Source organism: Vanacampus margaritifer, chromosome 14, assembly GCF_051991255.1.
Source record: "Vanacampus margaritifer isolate UIUO_Vmar chromosome 14, RoL_Vmar_1.0, whole genome shotgun sequence".
NCBI classification, from domain to species: Eukaryota; Metazoa; Chordata; class Actinopteri; order Syngnathiformes; family Syngnathidae; genus Vanacampus; species Vanacampus margaritifer.
In genome coordinates, this window is record NC_135445.1 from 4,703,674 (window position 1) to 4,724,655 (window position 20,982).

Genomic DNA, 20,982 nt, shown 5'->3' on the forward strand with positions numbered 1-20,982 from the left:
TTTTAAAGTCCAAAAAACACTTTATTAAGAACGTCAATACACTAATTTCCAACATTCACTTTCTTTTTTTCTTTTACAGAATTATTTTCAGATATAAACATATTTTTTTTTTAGTTCAACTATAATACAGTCAGTGGGAGTAAAAATGAACCGGGTTGCTGCACAACAGCGAAGGAGCTCCCACCCAATGTTTTTCAAAACATTTCCTTCTGGTGTGTTAACTTCAACTTGGTCTATTAGGTCCTTGAATAGAAAGAGCTTTGAATGTCTCTCTGTAACATACTGAACCCATGTGGTGCTGCCAGAGTGGTGTCTAATGCTTAGTCCCGTCCTTGACGGCGTATAGTGCCCTTAAAGTCTGTGCCACTTTGTTTGTCAACTTGTGTCCGCTTGTTAAGGAGATTTTCTTATAAATAATGTCCGACTCCTTGATGTTGTCCAACCAAGGCACCTTTTTGCGACCGTCCCTTTTCTTGGCCACAGCCCAGGGCCCGGAGTAGGAACCGGACATCCAGTGTATGCTGTAGCCACTTTTGGTCTTCTGCACCACCCTGGCGATCTGCGGCCTGTCTTTGTATTTGGGACAGCAGATGGCCACCACGTCCGTCACGTCCACGCTCTCGTTCATGTGGCCTGAATCCTCCGCCGAGTCGTCACCTCGGCGTGACTTCTGCTGCGGGTAAACCAAGAAGATGTCAGAGGCTCTTTGGCTTTTTACAGAAGTCACATATGTGCATTTTTTTTCATATGTAGGCATAACAACAAATCTCAGATAATATAAGATTTTTTTTCTCACCGCCGGGGGGTCTTCGTCCTCGCTCTCCTCATCCTCAGACTCAATCGGCGCCGTGTGATTGTTGTGGTTGTGGTTTCGGGGTTTGGGGCCCTGGAGCAGCGAAGTAATTGCTTTGTTTCTGGCGTTGGCGCTTGCCTCGCCCTCCTCTTCCTCTTCTTCGCGGTCAAGGTGATCCATCAGCACTTTGAACTATGACAGAAACGCATAGTCAGTCAAATTTCATAACTAGCCCCTGACACAAAATCTAAATGTACTGCAGATATAATGACTTGATTGAAGCAGAAGAAGAGAATGAGTTATCAGAAACAAATTCTTACGTGTAAGTACTGTTTGACGATAGACTTCCTGGTCTCGTGGCTGATGTCAGTGCTGGACATGCCAACCTTCAGAAAGTCCATAGTCTGGCGAGGGTTGAAGTGCACCTTTGATTTCCTGTTCACTGCCTTGTCGTACACCTTGGCCGATTCCGTCGGTGAGTATTTCTGGATTTTGCTGTCAGAAATACAAAATATTTTGAGCTGGAGCGCTACCACAGTGGTTGATAAAAATCTATTTTTTTTTGGATTGTATAACAGATTTTTTTTTTAAATCAGTGTTTTCTTAAAATATTAATCAGGATTGAAATATTTTTCTAAAGACTTTCCATCCATGCGTTTTCTACAGCAATTGTCTTCTATATTTTTATATTTAATTTTTCCCCCTTTGAAATTAAATCATTTTATTGGGCTTGATTTAAATCAATCTACAAGCCTGACTACCGCAGAGGGTTTCGTGGGCTATTCCAGTGCTGGCCTACCTGTCTGAGAAGCCATATAAATTCTTGAGATGTTGTTTGAGCATGAGCAGCAGTAAGATTCCCTGCGAAGCCAGGGAAAAGTCCAGAAGAGGCTTCGGGTCCTCGGGGAGGCGGGCCATCACCACGTCCTCATCATCCATGTCTGAGTCAGATTGCCCCTGGACCATTTCCACCTGCTCGTCCTCCTCGCTGCTGCTGCTGCTACTGCTGCTGCTGCTACTGCTGCTGCTGGATCGGCTACTGCTCTCCTCGCTGTCGTCGGAGCTGTCTCGCTTCTTCCGAGGCTTTGTCTTCTTCTTCTTTTTCTTCTTCTTCTTTATCTTCTTCGGCCGTGGAATTGGTCCTTTTCTTAAAGACTACACAGGGAGCAAAGTAGGGATGGAACTGTTTAGCCATAAAACACAACATTATGAATTTGAATTGAATTATCGGGAATACATTTTGCATGATGTCATATTTGCTTCTTTTCACTTAACTCTTTGACTGCCAAGCGTTTTCAGAAAAGGGATGCTGTGGGTGCCAGCCGATTTAAGCATTTTGACTGATCTTTCAAAGTCCACAGAAAATTTTGTGTTTGGACTATGGAAACACATACTACCAAGGCTTTCCTCCACCCATTTCCAAAAAAAAACTAAAAAACAACATAGTTAACGACTTTTAACGTCTTTGGCAGCCCTCCTTAGGATTTTACTCAACGTTATTAAACGTTTTTGGCAGTCAAAGAGTTAAAGATCGTGAGGGAGAGCTTGCTTGGCTAACTACAGTATTCCTAACTACCATTTGAATTTGTGCCATGATAATCGTGATCATTTTCACAGCACACCATCATTTCAGCTTGAGAGAAAAGCTACACGAAACAAAAGCAAAATGCTACACATTGAGCTGGACGAACTTTTCTCACCTCTTTAAAAGACTGCAGCAGGTTGCTACCGGAGACGGACAGAGTGATGTCAACGTGGTGCATGATGAAAAGCGGCTCTTCCTGAGTCTGGAACGGGAAGCAGGCCAAGTTGTCCGCCACGAATAGCAGCAAGTTGATCTCGGCTCTCTGATGAGGGCAAAGAAAACATCCATTCATTAACCTGCAGGAAAGCTTGGAAAATTAATCAATATAATGGAGCAATGTATACCGGTAACTATAATATAGTAAGCAAAAACTAAGAAAAATAGCTAAATAAAGTTGAAAAAACATTTTTGTTAACATAATTTAAAAAAATGCTTTTTTAAAAAAAAAAGATACTTTTTTATTTTTTTCCCACATTGCAACCTGCAAGGAGGATAAATTCCATTATCATCAGAAATAAAATGTGGGGGAAAAATATTTTATAACAATATAGCCCAGCCCATAATTTAAAAAAAATGCTTCTTTTAAAAAAAAAAGATACTTTTTATTTTTTTCCCACATTGCAGCCTGCAAGGAGGATAACTTCCATTATCATCAGAAATAAAATGTGGGGAAAAAATATTTTATAACAATATAGCCCAGCCCGACCCAGCAATCCAATTCTTAATTCTTTATACTACGTACAGAGCTGTCGTCAAACATGTTGAGCAGAGAAATGAGGAAGGCTCGTCGATGTTGGCGGTTCCCCCGGACCAAAGTGTACAGATGAGCGCAGAGGGCCGTGTCAATGTCGTGGTGACGGAAGCCTCGGAGAATCTTGACCGTGGATCCCACGATGGCCCGCTGGATCTGATAGGACAACTTCAGCCCCGCTACGGCTTTCATCTGTCGGTTCACAAACCCACAGTTAGTCAAGGAACAGCTGCTCTTCTAGTCACGAGCACATTGGCCTCACAGTTGAGTTTTGAGCTGGAATCGTGACTCAGGCCCCTCCTGTTTGTAACCCAAAAATATGTATATCGGGACCCTCATAAACCAATGACCCCCCTATAATTACTTGTTCACTTTGTAAAATGTGAGGGCAACTTACATGGATAAAGCCTGAATATTTCTTGTCAATATCCACCAGCTGCTGATCAGCCTTGTTCTTCATGGTTGGCTCGGGGTCGGTTCCCATGGCAATCAAATAGGGCACGCACTGGAAAAAAGAAGAAGGGAAAAAAATTGTTAATGGAAAAGGAGTCAACTTAACCCCGTCAGACCCATAGATGATTGCATGTCTAAACCAATAAAAATGCAACACTTCTGGTTCATGATTGGATCATAACTTAACCAATCACAATCTTTGTTGATTTGCATGATGTTCATGTTAAAAATGTTACATATAAGCTGTAAGGTTACAAACACGTTACAGCCATATTATCCTGGCGTCCACTGTAACAAATAAAAACATGAGATAACCCCAAATTCCAAAGGTCTGAAGGGGTTAAGGGTCCACTTTGGTGTCAAGTGTGCCGGAGTAGAAAAATCATAGCATAATTAATATATCAATAACAATCCCTATGGTGTTTTTTTTTTTCACTTTTAAATTCATCCTAGGATCCAGATGGAGCCTCCTATTGACACCCCTGGTTTATGTTGCGTAAGGCTTGAGATGGAAGTACCTGCACGGGGTGGATGAGGCCCTGGCTGAGCGTCAGCGTGATGACGCTCAGAGCAAAGTGGCGCACTGTGGACTGCGTGTGCAGGAAGGAGTCCAGCACTTGCTTCAAATAGATCTGAATGATGGAGCTGCTCATGCCCGATGAGATGTCGCCCATCTCTTTCAGATCCTCCTGTTTGGCCTTTTCCTTCCCTGAGTCGACAAAAAACAAAAACATCAAGGTGATTAGACGATGGTTCAGACAGCGGGGAAGCAGCGAAGGATTCATTGAACTCACAGTCACGGTCGGCCTCCAGCATTCGCGAATCCTCCTCCTGTAGATATGTCTGCATGTTTTTAAGCACCTGGATCTTCAGACCGACCAGATTGTGCTCGTCGGACAGGGTGCTGTTGTAGAGAATCTTCACGTCCGGCACGAACATCAGCTCGGGATGCATGATGAACTGGAAGCCTTGAAGTGACAGAAATCATGTAACTACTGAGGGTGGGGATTGAAGAGAATATATGGTAGTGTGTTAAAATGCACTAATATACCTAAACCAATCAAGGCCTTGACCTGGACCTCCTCGTCTTTGTGAGTTGTAAAATACAGAAGAAGCTCCAAGACTTTGTCCTTGATGATGAGCTAGAAGAAATAACAGTTTTTGTAAAAAAAAAAATCAGTTCAAATTTTACATTGAACTTCATATTTACTGTATTAGTTATGTGATGCTGTTAGAACTGCAAACTGGTCAAGCCCCCCCCACACATTTTTTTTTTTTGTAAATCTAAATCATCTATTGTAAACTCGAAGCAGACAATGTACATATAAACACCAAAACGAGGGAAGCTGCTGATAGGGTGTGCGTGATTCTAATAAGGGCACTAAAATAATGACTTGACTTTGAACATTTGTCTTTTTGCCTAAAATGCATATTTTGTCATTATTTTTGTAATCTCGCTCTGTCTCTCTCTTTCTCTCTCTCTGGCGATCTCCCAACCTGAATCCTTGAGTAGCTTTTTTTTTCTTCTTTTTTTTTTTTAATAAACTGGTATATGCACTCAAAACTCTTCTTGTAAAAAAAACCTTTACTTTTCAAGTAAATACTACTCTTTTTTTTTTTTTTTTTTTACAGTGTGCATGGTGAAGTTGGCATCCTACCTTGCTAGCACCCTTGAACTCCTCTTGGTCAAAGTCAAAGTGTCGACACAATGCACCGACCGTGAAGAGCGAGCGCAGCAGCGTGGGCTTGTTGGTCACCAAGGTGGGGCTGTTGGGGTCCTCCTGGTGTTGAGCCTTGAGTTTGACCAGGGCGCCTACATTTTGAGGAAGGAGAAATCGTATTCGTCTAAGCGCAAAGTACAAGCTTAAATTGAAACGTCCATTAAGAATGACTGAGTGCAGTAGCCACTCTTGGGTTCACGCTAAAGAGGAAATACTATGGGAAAGTGACTATTGTTTTGCAATACCTCACACACAATTTTCCTTGTGGTCTTTTGGCCAAAGCATGCCACAGACACGTTATTAAGACACCTAATTTTAAATTGTTGGAGAGGGAAAAAAAGCATAATATGTCCTCTTTAAAGCTACGGGTAATAGCCTTACCATAGAAACGATTGAAACAAGCCCAAACAAACTTGTAGTTGTGTGTGACCTTGTTTACCACAGCACCGAGACAGCTTACGCAGTGCTGCACAACCTGAGAAGCAGACCGCACAAAGTGACATGAGCAACCAGCTTTACACCGACCACGAATGTTGCAAACGAAACAGACCATCATTCCATATTTGATGATGAGCTTCATGAGGTCTTCTTCTAAGGTGGTGAGGAAATTCTCACTGGGATTGTCGACCAGAGGCACGACCAGCTCCAGGATCTTGGCCACGTTGCAAATTACCATGAGGTCATTCTGATTCTGTAAAAAATAACAGTACCAGAGCCCAGTTGTTATTCGTGCCTCTAGAGGGCGCTGGAGTACAATAAATCAGCGGCGGTTGATCCTTACGTTGCACTTGGTGGTCAAGTGGGGCTGCATGGTCATGGCGTGTTTGACCATCAGCTGCGGTCGGATCTTGCTGAACAAGTAGAGCGTGGTGACGCAAGCCACCAGGCGACCGGAGTTGACGTCTTTGTCCTCACACTCTGAGGCACACACACAAAATAAAGACACGGTGATATTTTAAAAATAGATATATTTGTTTAATAGATTAAATACATCGCTTATAAAAATAAATAATATACATATACAATGATAACATACACTTATTTTATTTTTTTTAAAAACATACCATACAAAAGTTTGTGGTCACTTAGCCACATCCTTATTATTGAAATAAAAAATAATAATTTTGTTAAAATAATAAGAATGTAATCAGTAATACAGTCATTTGGTGGTAACCTCGGCTTACAAGTTTTTCGTTGATACGAGCAGTCGCTTAGCCGATTCTTTGTCTTGACTTGAGAACAAAAAGAAAATAACGAGCGCTAAATGGTGGCAGTGAACTTCACAACAAGCAACACGTAGTGAACAATTTTTCCAAAAAAAAAAAAAAGAGACAAGCGTGCTTGCTTACAGCAGTTTATTGCCACTCCCGGTTGAAGTTTAAACGTAAAACAAAGACACATGTTATAGATTTCACCAAACCACTGAACTTACAAAAAGTCAGCTAACTTAATGGGGAAGACCACCCAAATATGTTCTTGACTATAATATAGCGTTTGTGGAATCGGTATTAAGCAACAAATCCACCCGATTTTAGCCATCCCAGGGAGCGGCCATTATGCCACTTGCTGTCGACTGAAAATGACATCACAGTTACTTATGGCTCAGGTAACAACCAATCACGGCTTAGCTTCAGAGAACAACTTATGAAGCAAAAACAATTCAATTTCTCTATTTACCTGCAACTGACTCCTCAGATTTCACAATGTGCTCCACCAGATTGTCCACCAGTTGACTGCAGGCCTTCTTAGCAGGTTTGTACGAAGCGGCTTCTTCTGATTTAAGAAGCTAAAAAAAAAGAAAAAGAAAAGGTGAAGGACATGCAGTTTAAAAAGAAGTGACCATAAACCGCAGATATGGATAATCGCATCCAATTTAAAAGCTTACGTTTTGGAGGAGTTGCTCAAACCAATCGTAGCCGGAATCTTTACACGCAAGCACCTGTAATGACAAGAAAGTAAAGGATCGTACATATGCATAAACATATTGCACGTACTCAACTAAATCAACTACATACCACATCTGTGATGTTTAGGATTTTTCTGATCATGGCGTCTTTGTCATGACTGGGTGTGGGTGTGAACCAAATTTTCTGGAAGGTCTCATTCACCAGTTTCTGCAGGATCAAATAGTAAATCAAGTTGAATACACACTAAATAAAGCCCCCGGAAGAAGGTTTTGACTTAAAACAAACCTTGATCCCCTCCTCGTCGTTGACCCTTCGGATCATCTTGACACACATCTCGGTGATCTTGTGGAAGTCTGGCAGCTCCAAACAAATATCCCTCAGGATCTTAATAACTCTCTTCCTCACGCTGATACCCGTGTCCTATTGCGGACAAAACAAAGCAGGTCCGTTAAACTGGATTCAATCCAATTCTCGAGTAAATATGGGAATAGCGGCATAATTGTGAACAACTACATTTCCCTGCGGTTTGGATGCTCGCTGTGCAATGTCTCGTTTGAATAGTTTAGTTACCAAAATCCTCTCGATAAGCATGTCGTAGTACTGCTCGATGAGCTCGGGTCGACTGAGCACAAAACGTCCGACGAGCTCCACAGCGGCCTCGCGTACGCTGGTGGAGTTGTCCATTAAGCGGCCGTGAACGCCACGCTGCATGTCGGACTGAAGGACAAGAAAATGGAAATCAGTTCGGTGTTATGAATATGCAAAAAAAAAAAAAAAAAAAACTATAATATGGGAAAGTCTCACCCTTGCTAAAATACTCGGGTCCACAGCCACAACTTCAGACAGACACTTCATGGCTTTAGTTCGGACTGCGATGGCGCTCTCACCGAGCACTCTCAGGATCTGCAAAAGACGGGAAGCGTTTGCGACGAGGTATACAAAGCCAATCAGATCGGTGTAAAGTCTACTACAAACTAATGTATAAGAGCAGTCAGAAAACACATCGATTGTTTTTCATTGTCATGTGTGAGGTCGGTTAGTAATAAGTTTGTGTTTTTGACTACTTTACCTGTGATAAATAAATGTCAAAACTCTGCGAGAACGGCCTCATAGAGGCTAGGTAGCGGACAATCAAACAGGAGTCCCTGTAGTCGAGTGCGTCAGAGCTGATCCTAAAACAAATATGAGAGCGCGCCGATTAATTGTAGAATAACGTGAAGGATGACCAATCCATAATGGCAGAGTGTTTTTTTTTACCTGGTGTGAGAGTTTCTGATAACCTTGCGCAAAAACTTCTTTCGCATCTCGGCCCTCTGCACAATCTCCTCTGAGGACTCGAAGTTGTTGGCGGCATACGAGGCTTTCGGGTCGTCGTCGTCGTCGTGCGACTTCATGGCCTTGTCCACCTCGCTCGTGATGTCCCTGTACCACTGGGCGATGTAGAAATTCCTGGCAAACTGTGTGTGAAGCGCAGTGCCCAGCGGTGAGTGAAAGTCCAGTTATGAGTTGAGCGGACTGATTACACATACTCACCACGAGAGAGGGATCCATTTCACTGCTCTCCTCTATGTAACACAGCAGGGCCCTCTGGAGTTGCTGCGTCTCATCATTACCGTGACACTGCAAAGACGATGAGTAGTCAGGCGTTAAGATGAATCACTTGACCGATAAACCATGATAACTTTTCTTTTTGTTTTTCTTTTTATTTTTTTTTTCTTCTGGAGACTTTTCAAATATTTACTATCCCAATTTAAGATTGGAATTATTGTATTTTGAGTCATTTTTTTCCCTCCTGTTTGAAGGGTCACGTAGAGCCAGGGCTGGGCGATATGGCCCAAAAAATATCATCTCGATTTTTTTCCCAGTCATTCATTCAGGATGATTACGATTTTAATTGATTTTAATCCAGGAAACCCAACAAACGTTTACTTAAATGTTTCATTTATTCAAAATTTATTCCAGTGCAAAATGTTGAATTTTAATTTTGAATTGAATCAGTTCAATCAGTTTATCAGTTTTAGCATTCATAGTTTGTGCTTAAATACCCACAATTAAGTAGTTGGTAGCTATTGTAAACCACTCATCCAGCATTCTGCCATTTGTGTATAATTACAATTTACAATAACATCTGGATGTAACAGAACATAAGAATAACAGCTTTTAATAATCCAGAAGACAAAAATTAGATTTCACGATTTAGCACATTTTCAACAATTTGATTTTCAAAACGACCATTAATCAAATGAATTCGATTTATTCCCCAGCCCTACATAGAACTAAAAAGACCTGCTTTTTTTCCCCCAGTACCTCTTTAAGGATGCGGTCAATGGCCTTTTGGTCCATCTTGCTGTTAACAGCGTCTTTACGCAGGCGAGAAGCGACGGTGCCAAGGTAATCCAGCGACGCCACCCGCAGCGCCATCTCTGTCTGCTTGTTACTAAACTGGTGCACCTGGAGGACGGGGGAAAAAAAAAAGAGATAATGTAACAAAAGAGGCTGTTTTGACGGAAAATGTGTGATTCAACGGTGGGAACGACATCGCTTACCAAGAGGCGACCCAGCAAACTGAGTAGCAGTTCGGCAGCGGGCCACTCGGGTTTGTTGACAGTGGACAGGAGGTCATGGACAAAGTTCTCAAATAGAGGCCTGAAGTCATCCTCTCCCTGCTTACTGCCACACCTGACAAAGACGCACACAGCGGTCAGGGTAATATTTCAACGCAGTGTGTTCCAATTAATATCTACCACATAGAAACTTATTTTTAGACTTGCATGACATGGACTTACTTCTTGAGAAACACTGACAGGAAATTCTGAGCAGTCCTCATGGCAGTCTCATAGGAATTGGTGATGAGGACGTCTTTGTCCACCTGCAAGAAGCAAATAAACACTGAAATATGGAAAGCGATGACAGATATTTGTATGCATCTACGGATGTTTCTTGCTGCCCACCTTCTTATTGTGCTCGTCTTCTCCATCTTTTGTGGAGGGCAGCTGCACCACGCACTGGATGAGCTGAAGAACCAAGGCGGTGACCATCTGGATATGCTTGCCACCTCCATGATCGCTGCTGTTTAATCTGCGAGACGCATTAAAGACGGGGGCGTTTAGATGGCCGTCCAATCATTTGGGGTCTTCTTCATCTAGTGGCTTACCTGAAATTTCGTAAATTGCGTTTATTGGACGGCAGCCTGGCCATAGAGTTGAAGATCTCTTCAAGAATGAGCTGCCTGTGCTTCCTGTAGCGGGAGAACACCTGGAGAGGAGACAATGGGACATATTATGGAAAATATACTTTTTAATGGCTTGTATACAAATAGTGGGTGTCTGGAGTGCCTGCCTAGCCACCCCTCAAGTGTGAAATTAATTTTGGTCATATTATGTGTGGTCTGTGGTCAAATGACTCTAGAGTATACTGTAAACAAAACAAAACCAAAAAAAAGTAATATAGGCCTGCTCGATTATGAAGAAAATATTAATCACGATTAGGACGATCATTTCAAACAAGAAAATGTTTAAACGCAAAAATTAGTAAGACAAATTAAATTCTTTGCAACAATTGCAAATGCAAGTTCCTTCTAGATGAAACAAAATGTATTAAATTAGTTATTTTAAAAATTAAAAAGGGCGCAAATGTAATTTTACAAAGAGAGTTTTGAGTACATTTTACCAGTTTATTTAAAAAAGGAAAAGAAAAAGAAAGAAAAGTTCCTCAAGCGTTGAGGAATGACCTTCAGCTTGGGAGACAGCCACTCTACCACCTGAGCCGTGCCAATCTTGCTGTTTGCCACTGTACTGCATTGCTGGTGTGTCCAAAATGAGACCAGAAACGGGTCTCTAGGATTCCGCCGTCAATATGCTATCGCACAGCAGAAGCGGCATGCCTCTGGTGGCTGTCTTCCACATTTTTTTTTAACTCTTTGACTGCCAGACGTTTTCAGAAAAGGGATGCCGTGGGTGCCAGCCGATTTTAAGCATTTTGACTGATCTTTCAAGGTCCATAGAAAATTATGTGTTTGGACTATGGAAACACACATACTGCCAAAACAAGATTGGACTCTCATCTTCCATCAGAAAAAAAAAGTTTGTTCCGTTTTTGTTCCGTTTTTGAGTAATCAACAATAGAAAATGGTTAGTTTCACCTGTTTCGAAAAAAAACGTCTTTTAACGTCTTTGGCACTCCTCCATAGGATTTTACGAAACGTTATTTAACGTTTTTGGCAGTCAAAGAGTTAATGAACTGGTCAAATCTACTCAAAACTCTCCTTGTAAAATTTACTTAGATTTTTCTGAGTAAAAAAACTTTTTTTTTCTCTAAGTAAATATTACTCTTTTTTGCTATTTTTCATTTTTTTGTGACAGACGACTTTCCTTACTCACATGAAGATTTTTAGTCGGAAATATTGAACACGTTTTGGTATTTAAAGATTGTCGGCCCTTGAACTGTTTCGTACCCTATTACCGGGGACAAATCCACAATTAACACGCCAAAGGATAATCTTGAAGGACAATCGCGTAAAACATAAGATAGTCGTGCATTTGTCGTCGCAAAACTACAGTAAGCTTACACTTACCGCAGTCACCAACGCGATGGCGCACAATTGCAGCTCGTTGACATTTTCCACAAAGAACGGCGTGATGCCAAGGGTGGACACCTACATGAGAAATGGCCAACGAGCATAAATCAGACGACATCGACGATCAGATACTTTTTATCATGGAAGAAACGTGAGCGCAGATGGAGAGTCTCACCTGGAGAATGGTGGTGTCGGTGAGCAGCTGGACCTCCACCAACTCTGAAAGGTTGCTGATGATGTCGCACACTTTGCCGTAGAGCTGGAGCACCGTCTTCTGTTTATGGCCTGAGCTTTTTGCTTTCTTCCCTTTGGAATTATGCCCTTAGGTAAGGAAATACAAGTACACAATCAAAGAGTTTTAATATACTTGTAAAAATACCCAAGTGGTCGATTATGCATTTGATGACGGATATACTGACCTCCGTGGGAATCCAACCTGTAAGTGGGGTCGTATTGGGGGTACAAGGAGTTCTGCATGTGGAACTTGGTATACTGCAGCACTCGCTCGATGACGTCTTCGATGAAAACCACCTTGGGCACGCGCGGCGACGTCATGATGTTGAGCACGGTCAGGCAGGCGTCGGCCGACTTTGTCACCCGCTCTAAGATGAGGTCACGCCACAGCCGCTCCTCATCCATGGAGTCGTTACCCTTCAATACAATACGACTCAAATTACAAATAGCTTTCCTGTTAGTCTAGTCCAATTCCTAATTGTCTTTTTTTGTGTAATTTTACCAAAATATAGTTATAGAAATTGAATAGAGTCATAATAATAACAAAACATTTTACAAAGATGTTGAAAGACCCAAGTATAAACGGCATACTGATAACATCAGCCTGATAACTTACATGGTTCATTAATGTGGACAGTTTGACGCTGTCCTGGATGTTCTTCTCCAGTACGTTCATAAATTTCACCAATTTCTGAGATGAAAACTGTGGACAAGAAGCAAATGCAAATTAACTTAAGGACCACAACACTGTGGGACACACTCCCCCTTACCTTATAAAGGATGCCCATCTCTTTAATCTTTGCCGAATCGTTTCCTAACTCACTCAGCTGGTGCTTTCCCAGCAACAGTTCCTCTGGGATTTCATCATCACCGTCGTCATCTGAAAGAGGGCAAGTACAAAAAAAAAAGTATAATGCTAATCCTTTTTACAAAACAGAACACAAGTACAATGCATGGTCTGAGGCTACAGTTGCCAGCGAAAATCCGCAAATAATTGACAACCCTTTAAAAAGGTTTATAATTGCCTATAGCTGCCACAAAATTTATGCAAAACACTACTTTTCTATTAGACAAAATTATTCTGTATAGTCTTAATTTTAATCACTTCAATAGGGGCATTAATTAGTCACAGAAATGTTGTATTTATAGTACAGGAATGGTGAGGATCCACTGTACAGCCAAGTCAGCTTTGTTTACCTGCAGCAGTGAGGTCCACATCCTCCAAACTCTCCAGGATGTTGTCCACACTGGCTGCGAATCTCTTGAACGTGGATGTGTCCATCAAATCTGCAGCAGAAATTTGAAAATTCCAAATTAAAATATTCCAAATTAAAAAACATTTAAGATTTAAAAGAATACATACCCTCAGGTCGCATCTTTTCGTACGACTTTCTCTCTTTATGTTTTTTCTTCATTTTTCTGGCCACTGAACAAAACGAGCCACAAGAATAGTTTATTAGCATACAAAATAAACACAAACAAAACATTTGATCGCAAACAAGCGACTCACCATCGCTTAAATTTGGCGGCGGACCACCGTCGCTTTCGTCCGAGTTCCAGGCCTGTGGACGACCTTTTTTTGACTCGCACTTCCACGACTTGTCCTGAGCTTTCTTTCGCTTTTTCCTCATCACTAAAACCCCCGGCCCAAAAAAAAACAAGAGCGGTCAATTCAATGTGATGACTTGGTGAAGTGTGCATCGTTGTGTTTTTGCTATTTAGTCCTATTATTTCATTACACGTGGAAATGATTACCCTCATTGTCTGAGATGCCACTGGCGCCGTCACCATCAGCTTCTTCCTCCTCCCCATCGGAGTCAGCAGTATACTTTGGAGTTTTGCTTACCATCCCGTGCCGCCGCTTGGCACTAAATGACATCTCTGCAAGGGCAAAAAGTGAAAGATCGCTAAGTCAGAGGAAAGCCAGAAGGCCAGAGCTGAAATCCATACCTTTCGATTTGTGACCAGAAGACCACTTCGGCGACTTGCACGTTTCCTTGAGTTCCTTCTTGATGCTCCGTATGTTGTCAACGTTCAGCCGACGCATCATCACAATGGCTTTCGGGCCTTTGCTGAGGTTTTCGACCAGCGATTTCCTCTCCAGCAGAACACGAGGTTCTTTCCAGACATCAACCAAGTCGCCCGAGACGGTGGGGAATTTATCGACAATCTCCCGTTTGACTTTCGGTATCACGAAGTTCTTCAGCGCTCCCGAATTTCCCCCCAGCAAATATGAGGGAAATTCGCAGTTTTTTTTCTCAAGGGAAAGTTCTTTACTTTCATTGTCGCCTTTCCTCTCTTTTTTATTTTGCGGGGATGGAAAACTGGATTTGTCTGTCCTTTCGCGTCCGCTGTGGTCATTGGAGTGTCTGCTGCCATCATGCCTGATTTTGTGATCCTTGTCCTGTTTGGGCATCCCATCTTGAGACTGGTCACGTTTGTTGCTGTTTAGCATCAACGCTTTGTGCTTCTTGGCCTTGTCTTCCCTGACTCTTTCTTTGCCTTCAACCGTCTCTCGTTCCCGGTCTTTATCCCTATTTCGTTCCTTTTCCGCACTTTTGTCTTTTTCTTTATCCCGCTCCTTCTCTTTCAATCGGTCTTTATCCCTATCTGGATCCTTATTTCGCTCCTTCTCCATAGTTTTGTCTTTTTCTTTATCCCGCTCCTTCTCTTTCAATCGGTCTTTATCCCTATCTGGATCCTTATTTCGCTCCTTCTCCATAGTTTTGTCTTTTTCTTTATCCCGCTCCTTCTCTTTCAATCGGTCTTTATCCCTATCTGGATCCTTATTTCGCTCCTTCTCCATAGTTTTGTCTTTTTCTTTATCCCGCTCTTTCTCTTTTAATCGGTCTTTATCCCTATCTGGATCCTTATTTCGCGCTTTCTCCTTCAATCGATCTTTCTCCTTCTCCTGCTCCTTCAATCGATCTTTCTCCTTATCCGGATCCTTATTTCGCTCTTTCTCCTTTGATCGATCTTTCTCCTTCTCCTTTGATCGATCTTTCTCCCTATCTTGCTCCTTATCTCGCTCTTTGTCCTTTAATCGATCGTCATCCCTATCTAACTCCTTATCCCGCTCTTTCTCCTTAGATCGAACTTTCTCCCGGTCTTTCTCCCTAACTCTGTCCTTTTCTTTTACTCGGTCTTTACCTTGATTCTTATCCTTCCCTCGATCTTTCTCCCGATCTCTGGTTCTGTCCCCGTCCACATCCTTCTCTCTATCTTTATCCTTATTCCTGTCTGTATCCTTTTGCCTAATTTTGTTTTTATCTCTTATCTTATCCCTGTCTCTCTCTTTTTCCTTATCCACGTCTTGGTCTTTGTCCCTCTCTTTTTCCCTACTCCTATCTTTTTCCATGTCGTGATCTTTAGTCCTCTTCTTCTCCCTGCCCTTGTCTTCGTTATGACAACCGGCGTTCCATTCGGCCTTGCTTGGGGTTTTTAAGGTCTCCGGTTGACAGTGACCATTGTCGTTCTTTTCCTCCCTGTACCAAGACCCTAGATTCCTATTCTGCTTATCCCTCGGCGAGTCTTCACGCATTCCCTCGGACTTGCCGCCGTCTTCTCTGTGTCTGGACTCCCGCAGGCTTTCCTTCTTCTCCTTCGGACGGATATCCTTCTCAAAGTCATCAACCTGCTGCTCGGTAACAGTCAGTTGGCAGGCATTGTCTTTCTCTCCTTCCATCTCGGAACTGAACCGCAGGATGTGCTCGTCGCACAGCTGCTTGGCCTCCAGCACCACGATGGGCTGCCGTAATCCTCGGCCGGCCTGCTGTAGATCGATGCTGACCATCAGAGCGGGACGACCGGAACCGTTACTCGCCACATTTTTCTTCTTGGGCGTCATCTGGCTACCGGCGTTGCCGCCTTGTACGGCGAAAACGTCACTCATGTCGACTCCCGGTTCCTGAGGATATGAGTCTTGCTTGCGTTTTTTCAGCGGTTTGTCTGCAAAATGACAACATGCAGCTTAGTATATGAAATGTCAGTGATACATAAAATACAACTACCCACTGAGTCGTGCCGCATAAGGCCTAACTGATACCTTTATCTTGGACTTCCTTGGACCATCGTTCTCTCTCGCTGACAGAATCTCGTTCGGTCCTCTCGATCTCTGCCAGAGCGTCGATGTCGGCCTCGGCGTCATCCAAAAGCACCACCGCGGAGACGGCAGCGGTCTCGTGCGGCTGGAACGGGGCCTGTTGACAGTTTGCCGGCTCCTCTGCAGCAAACTTGCATGGCGAGTCCCGGTCAGAGTTCGGCAAGGGGTTTTTACTGTTCGTCAGGCACGCTTGCTGCTCCGCGTCCATGCTGGGAGAATTCTCTTCGTACTGTTCTTTGTCTACATTCTTCACTCTGGACAGTTTTAACGTCAGCCTGGCGGAGTCTTTCACCGGCGTGCTCACGATGTCGTACAAGGCGTTTTTCTCCATGTGATCACTGCCCGCCTTGCTCCTTTGCTTCTTCTTTTTTCGCTCGGACGAGGAAAGCAGCATGTTGGGACCCGCGCTGGGAGGAACGTCAGAAGGAGGTGACTGCATTATGAGCAGCGGTCTGGACCCTATTGAGGCACAAGAGTGGAGAGGTTCAAAACGGACAAAACAAAAACATGACCCATACAGTTACCAAAAGTAGGAATGGATTCATATCATGTATCGTTAATTTAGAAAAATTGTAAAGATAATGTATTCAATGGGAGGTCATCCACTGTGTTGGGAGGTCAGAGGTTCCACTGTATTTTGTATACTCGCTAGTGGTTTCTATGGCTACGTACATTTAGATGGTTCTTCGCTCTCGTCCGGGGAACACACAGATTGTGGTGACTTGACTGGAAACAAGGCGGCCATCATGGAGTGCTCATTTTCCTGCCATTACAAGACGTTATTTGTGATTGATTTTTTTTAAATGTATCTCAGCATAAAAAAAAATAATAAGCAATAAGAATTATTAACTGATTAAAATATATAGAACCAACTGTTTCACTATTTATCTAATTAAATGAAATTTTATGATCTAGTTGAGTTTAAATTAGCTCAAAGAATGTACAAAGTGCCACAATATTCAGAAGTTGTTTGAAATTAGAGAGTGGCTATGATTTAAGGGGTACAAGTGTGATTACACTACAAGATTAAAGACAAAATCTTTCATGATTTAACGTGCATATTGAAAAGTCATTACGAAAAGAAAGTCATAAATTTTCCTGAGTACCTGTATATAATTTTGATCTTGAAAATTTCCGACATTTATCTTGAAAATATGATTTTTTTTCCTTAAAATCTTAAAACTTCAATCTCAAAAGCATACATTATTTTATGACAAAAATATCCAATTTTTTTATTTAAAAAAACAGAAATGATGAAATTCATCTTTTTATCTCTAAAATATACAATTTGTGAAAAAAATATGCTTTTTTTTTTTTTTTACCTGACATGGAATTTAATTCTCATAGTATTGTGAATTTAATCTTATAAATACAAAACTTTTAAACCCCCCTACAAAATATCCAATTTTTCAGTTTCATTCATTCATGTTTCTTTCATTCAATTTGGGCATTAATCTTGAAAATATAAACCTTTATTCTCAGAAATGATGTTTTACCTTATTGTAAAAAAAAAAAAAAAAAAAAACACTTTTCCTGGACTATACACAACTTTTTATCTCAAGAATATACAACTCTATTCTCACATAATTAAAAGTATAAAGCAGAAAGTATATGATTTTATTCTTGAAAATACATGATTTTATTCTCAAAATATTAATTACCGGTACCACAATTTCCTAATGAAATTTTCTTCCAGGGTGGCCTTAATACTCCCTCAATAATGTCATCTGTTATAAGGCTTTGTTTTTATACCTCATTCCCAAGTCTGTGCGCAATGTTGACATAGTCGTCATCCGAGCCTGGTTTGGCGTGATGATTCGATGCGTTACTTGATAGCTGTCCCGACACCTTGTTGTGGAGATTCCTAATAGTACCGCCAACTGGAACAGAAAGTGAATCGCATTGCCAGCCAGTGAGTTATATGTAACGACCGATAGATACACCGTGTGTATTCTCACAAGGATGGGGCTAGCTACCTTGCTGCGTCTGCTGGTGTTGAGAGTAACTGGGCGGACTGTATTGCATGTAATCAGCAGGACTCTGAGGAGTATAGGGACTGGGAATAGGGCTGTTTGAATGCTGCTGCTGTGATATGAACCGAGTTCCGGACCCGGACTGTGGCGAGCTGAAGCATCTGAGAAGTAGTACAAAATAATTTTATTAAAAAAAAAATTTTTTTTTAAATAATAATAATAATAATAAAAAGGCATAGATTCTTACCCAGAAGTCCTCTGAGTGACTGGAGACTGCTGATAATTTGGTGCTGGACTTCTGTGCACCTGGTTTGGAGAAATCTTATACTGTTGTACCGCTGGTTGCTGGATTACACCTAAAGGAAATTGGAGGGACAAAAAGTTATCAACAATATCTGCACAATAGCTCTTCAAGAAAACAACCAAAAATCGGCAAAATAATGGCTTCAAAGATAATGAAAGTTATGTAGCATTGTAATATTTTGGCGAGAGAACCGGGGTACACCTGGGACGAGTCGCTAGCCAAAAGCATTGACCCATGTAGACAAATGACGCTTACATCTATGAGCAGTTTAGAGTCTTCAATTAATCTAAAGGCAAATATCAGACTTTCGCACTACAGTTTATAAATGTCGACTGCATGGTCGTACTTTTGTCCCGGAAGATTTTGGGGTTTCTGGACAGCAGTGCTTGTAGGAGCACGGGCATGTCTCCCTCGGGCTCATCGTTCCCCAAGTTGTCCTTCAGCTCTCTGTGGAGCACACAAAAAGAACACAACAGTCACACATTGTAGATGACCACCGGCAACAAGTGACTGAATGTTGTGACCATTGTGAGATCATAAAACAGAAAAATCATTGTTATTATTACCATTGTCATAACATTTCAGTCTATTAACACCACTATAATGCACTTCAATTTAGAATCAATGCACTACTATATCTGATATTTTACACCTCAATAGTACACACTGGCACAGATACAGGATTATCTGGATTCCCTCCACACAGAGTGAAATATTTCATCATCTTATTTTTTATTTTGATTATCACAGTTGCGGGTTTAATAAATCTATACAATAATTAGATTTTTATTTTTTTTTTAATAAATAGACCTTTTAACCAATATGCCAACTCAATGAACCATAAAATGTGATATGCAGGCTCCCTCACTGCATGGAATATGTTTTGGGGGGTTTTGCTTGAGGGAAAAGGAATAATGGCACCTTTTCAGTCAACATTTAGAGAAAGGTTGCCGTTTTCTAACTGCTAGCAAGATGTTTCTAACAGTCATTTTTAGAATGGTTATCTTCTGCATATACTCAAATGACAATTAATAATGCAAAAATGTAACTTAAAACACTGCATGTACATTTAATAACGTTTTAATGATGCATACAGGGGCCCCTCGGTATAAGTCAGTTCCAGCAGATGACATTTTAGGCCTTATTTTCATGCCCAGCCATGCCAAGTCTTGAGCAAATTGTAGTGCAGTACAGTATAAATATTATAGTAATTGTAATATTTATTAATTGAGCAGCATCTGTAATAACGAATACAGTCCAGTCCACCCCCGCAAATAGTGGGGGGCAGGGACTGGGCCGGCCTGTGAATAATAAAAATCTGCGCATAATTGACGCCAATTGAAAACCAATGGCAAAAAATTACTTCTTTTTTTTTTTTTTTAACCTAAAACATTCTTCCAAAAACATTCAGTTTTCCATGAAAACTTGGGCTAAAATGGATGATAACACCCCACAAAAAGCATCCTCTCCCCCAAAAATATTTGTTAAAATTTGAAAAAAAAAAAAGCAAATCCGCGGGTGCCGAACCGCAACTAAGTGGGGGTCGAATGTAATTCCAAATATAATTTGGATCAGGGAATGGCTTGCGTTCTGCTGCTGCATGTTCATCCCAGTTATACAGTATTTGACATCCGATACCCATCTACAAACCAGTAATACCAGCCCGCCTCCTACAACAGGAGATACTCACATGTGTTCTGTGGACACCTGGTTGAGGCCGTGCGCCAGCTGAGTTACCAGATTGTCGTCACGACACACCAACAGGCCGCTGACCTCTTCGGAGATTCGTCCATTGTAGAGCAGACTCTTGGCAGTGGTAGCAGGGAGGGGTGATGGCAGTGGAAGTTGGTTCAACACTACGTAGGTGAGGGAGGATTACGGCAGGGTATGATTTAAGGCAATGGAAAACGTCACATTACAAAGATCAGCCAATAGGACGAAGAATCACTGCCTAAGTAACTGTTGTTTTAACTTTTAAGTAGGTACACTTTATTTGACTTTTGGGTGCAATAAATTCTAATTCAATCATTATTAAGCATTTTTTTGATATTCCTGTATTTACGCACAGTTGATGTTGTAACGGTGCATAATGTCACAGTGGCTTAAAATAAAATACGATAAAATAGCTGTCGTGTTTTTGATGAATATCTAAAATGTTGTTGTTTTAATGTCAAAAATTGTGCACGACTGTTCACAAGTTTGGAGTCAGTCAATTTTTAGACCAGTGGTTCTTAACCTGGGTTCAATCAAACCACAGCGGTTTGGTCAGTCGGTCTCAGGGGGTCAGCGGAGGTCAAGTCACATAAGTGTGACCACAAACTTCTGAATGGTATTGTGCTGTAATCTCTGTGTAACTGAGTCATAAAACATGGTAAAATTGTTAATAGGAAAGTAGTAATTGTAATTTTTTAAATTCAAATTAGCTGTGAGTCATTCATTTTCAAGGGTTATGATTTAGATGAATTTGAAATTATATGAAAGTGTTTTGAGATCATAATTTGGGGTATATTTCAATTTCAAATGGTTAACTTAATATAGGTGATTATAAACATTTTTCAGGCTGAAGCTTCCTTTACTCATTTG

The 20,982-nt window shown here is 41.4% G+C and overlaps 1 protein-coding gene across 4 annotated transcripts in view; it reads right to left on the minus strand.

Annotated features, from left to right (window-relative positions):
* The window catches only part of LOC144063675 (nipped-B-like protein B), a 22,677-nt gene continuing 1,695 nt past the window's right edge, over nt 1–20,982 (minus strand). For 3 of the 4 annotated variants that reach the window (XM_077585436.1, XM_077585437.1, XM_077585434.1), the window contains 45 exons: nt 20,090–20,255; nt 18,746–18,846; nt 18,343–18,451; nt 18,099–18,256; nt 17,875–18,002; nt 16,795–16,885; nt 16,066–16,581; nt 13,971–15,968; nt 13,776–13,901; nt 13,531–13,653; nt 13,384–13,446; nt 13,218–13,307; nt 12,791–12,900; nt 12,637–12,723; nt 12,206–12,437; nt 11,962–12,107; nt 11,784–11,864; nt 10,365–10,465; nt 10,162–10,288; nt 9,997–10,079; nt 9,757–9,889; nt 9,518–9,661; nt 8,744–8,830; nt 8,468–8,667; nt 8,280–8,382; nt 8,015–8,113; nt 7,781–7,927; nt 7,496–7,630; nt 7,319–7,417; nt 7,189–7,242; nt 6,981–7,089; nt 6,085–6,221; nt 5,854–5,994; nt 5,685–5,778; nt 5,241–5,395; nt 4,634–4,724; nt 4,377–4,550; nt 4,101–4,291; nt 3,527–3,634; nt 3,121–3,321; nt 2,494–2,640; nt 1,593–1,948; nt 1,114–1,288; nt 797–985; nt 1–673 (listed from right to left, as the gene is read on the minus strand). In XM_077585436.1, coding sequence (XP_077441562.1) covers nt 314–673; nt 797–985; nt 1,114–1,288; nt 1,593–1,948; nt 2,494–2,640; nt 3,121–3,321; nt 3,527–3,634; nt 4,101–4,291; nt 4,377–4,550; nt 4,634–4,724; nt 5,241–5,395; nt 5,685–5,778; nt 5,854–5,994; nt 6,085–6,221; nt 6,981–7,089; nt 7,189–7,242; nt 7,319–7,417; nt 7,496–7,630; nt 7,781–7,927; nt 8,015–8,113; nt 8,280–8,382; nt 8,468–8,667; nt 8,744–8,830; nt 9,518–9,661; nt 9,757–9,889; nt 9,997–10,079; nt 10,162–10,288; nt 10,365–10,465; nt 11,784–11,864; nt 11,962–12,107; nt 12,206–12,437; nt 12,637–12,723; nt 12,791–12,900; nt 13,218–13,307; nt 13,384–13,446; nt 13,531–13,653; nt 13,776–13,901; nt 13,971–15,968; nt 16,066–16,581; nt 16,795–16,885; nt 17,875–18,002; nt 18,099–18,256; nt 18,343–18,451; nt 18,746–18,846; nt 20,090–20,255 — 8,465 coding nt within the window. In that variant the 3' untranslated portion in view covers nt 1–313. The remainder of the gene's footprint in view (nt 674–796; nt 986–1,113; nt 1,289–1,592; nt 1,949–2,493; nt 2,641–3,120; nt 3,322–3,526; nt 3,635–4,100; nt 4,292–4,376; nt 4,551–4,633; nt 4,725–5,240; nt 5,396–5,684; nt 5,779–5,853; nt 5,995–6,084; nt 6,222–6,980; nt 7,090–7,188; nt 7,243–7,318; nt 7,418–7,495; nt 7,631–7,780; nt 7,928–8,014; nt 8,114–8,279; nt 8,383–8,467; nt 8,668–8,743; nt 8,831–9,517; nt 9,662–9,756; nt 9,890–9,996; nt 10,080–10,161; nt 10,289–10,364; nt 10,466–11,783; nt 11,865–11,961; nt 12,108–12,205; nt 12,438–12,636; nt 12,724–12,790; nt 12,901–13,217; nt 13,308–13,383; nt 13,447–13,530; nt 13,654–13,775; nt 13,902–13,970; nt 15,969–16,065; nt 16,582–16,794; nt 16,886–17,874; nt 18,003–18,098; nt 18,257–18,342; nt 18,452–18,745; nt 18,847–20,089; nt 20,256–20,982) is intronic. The other variant, XM_077585438.1, reaches the window with a different exon arrangement.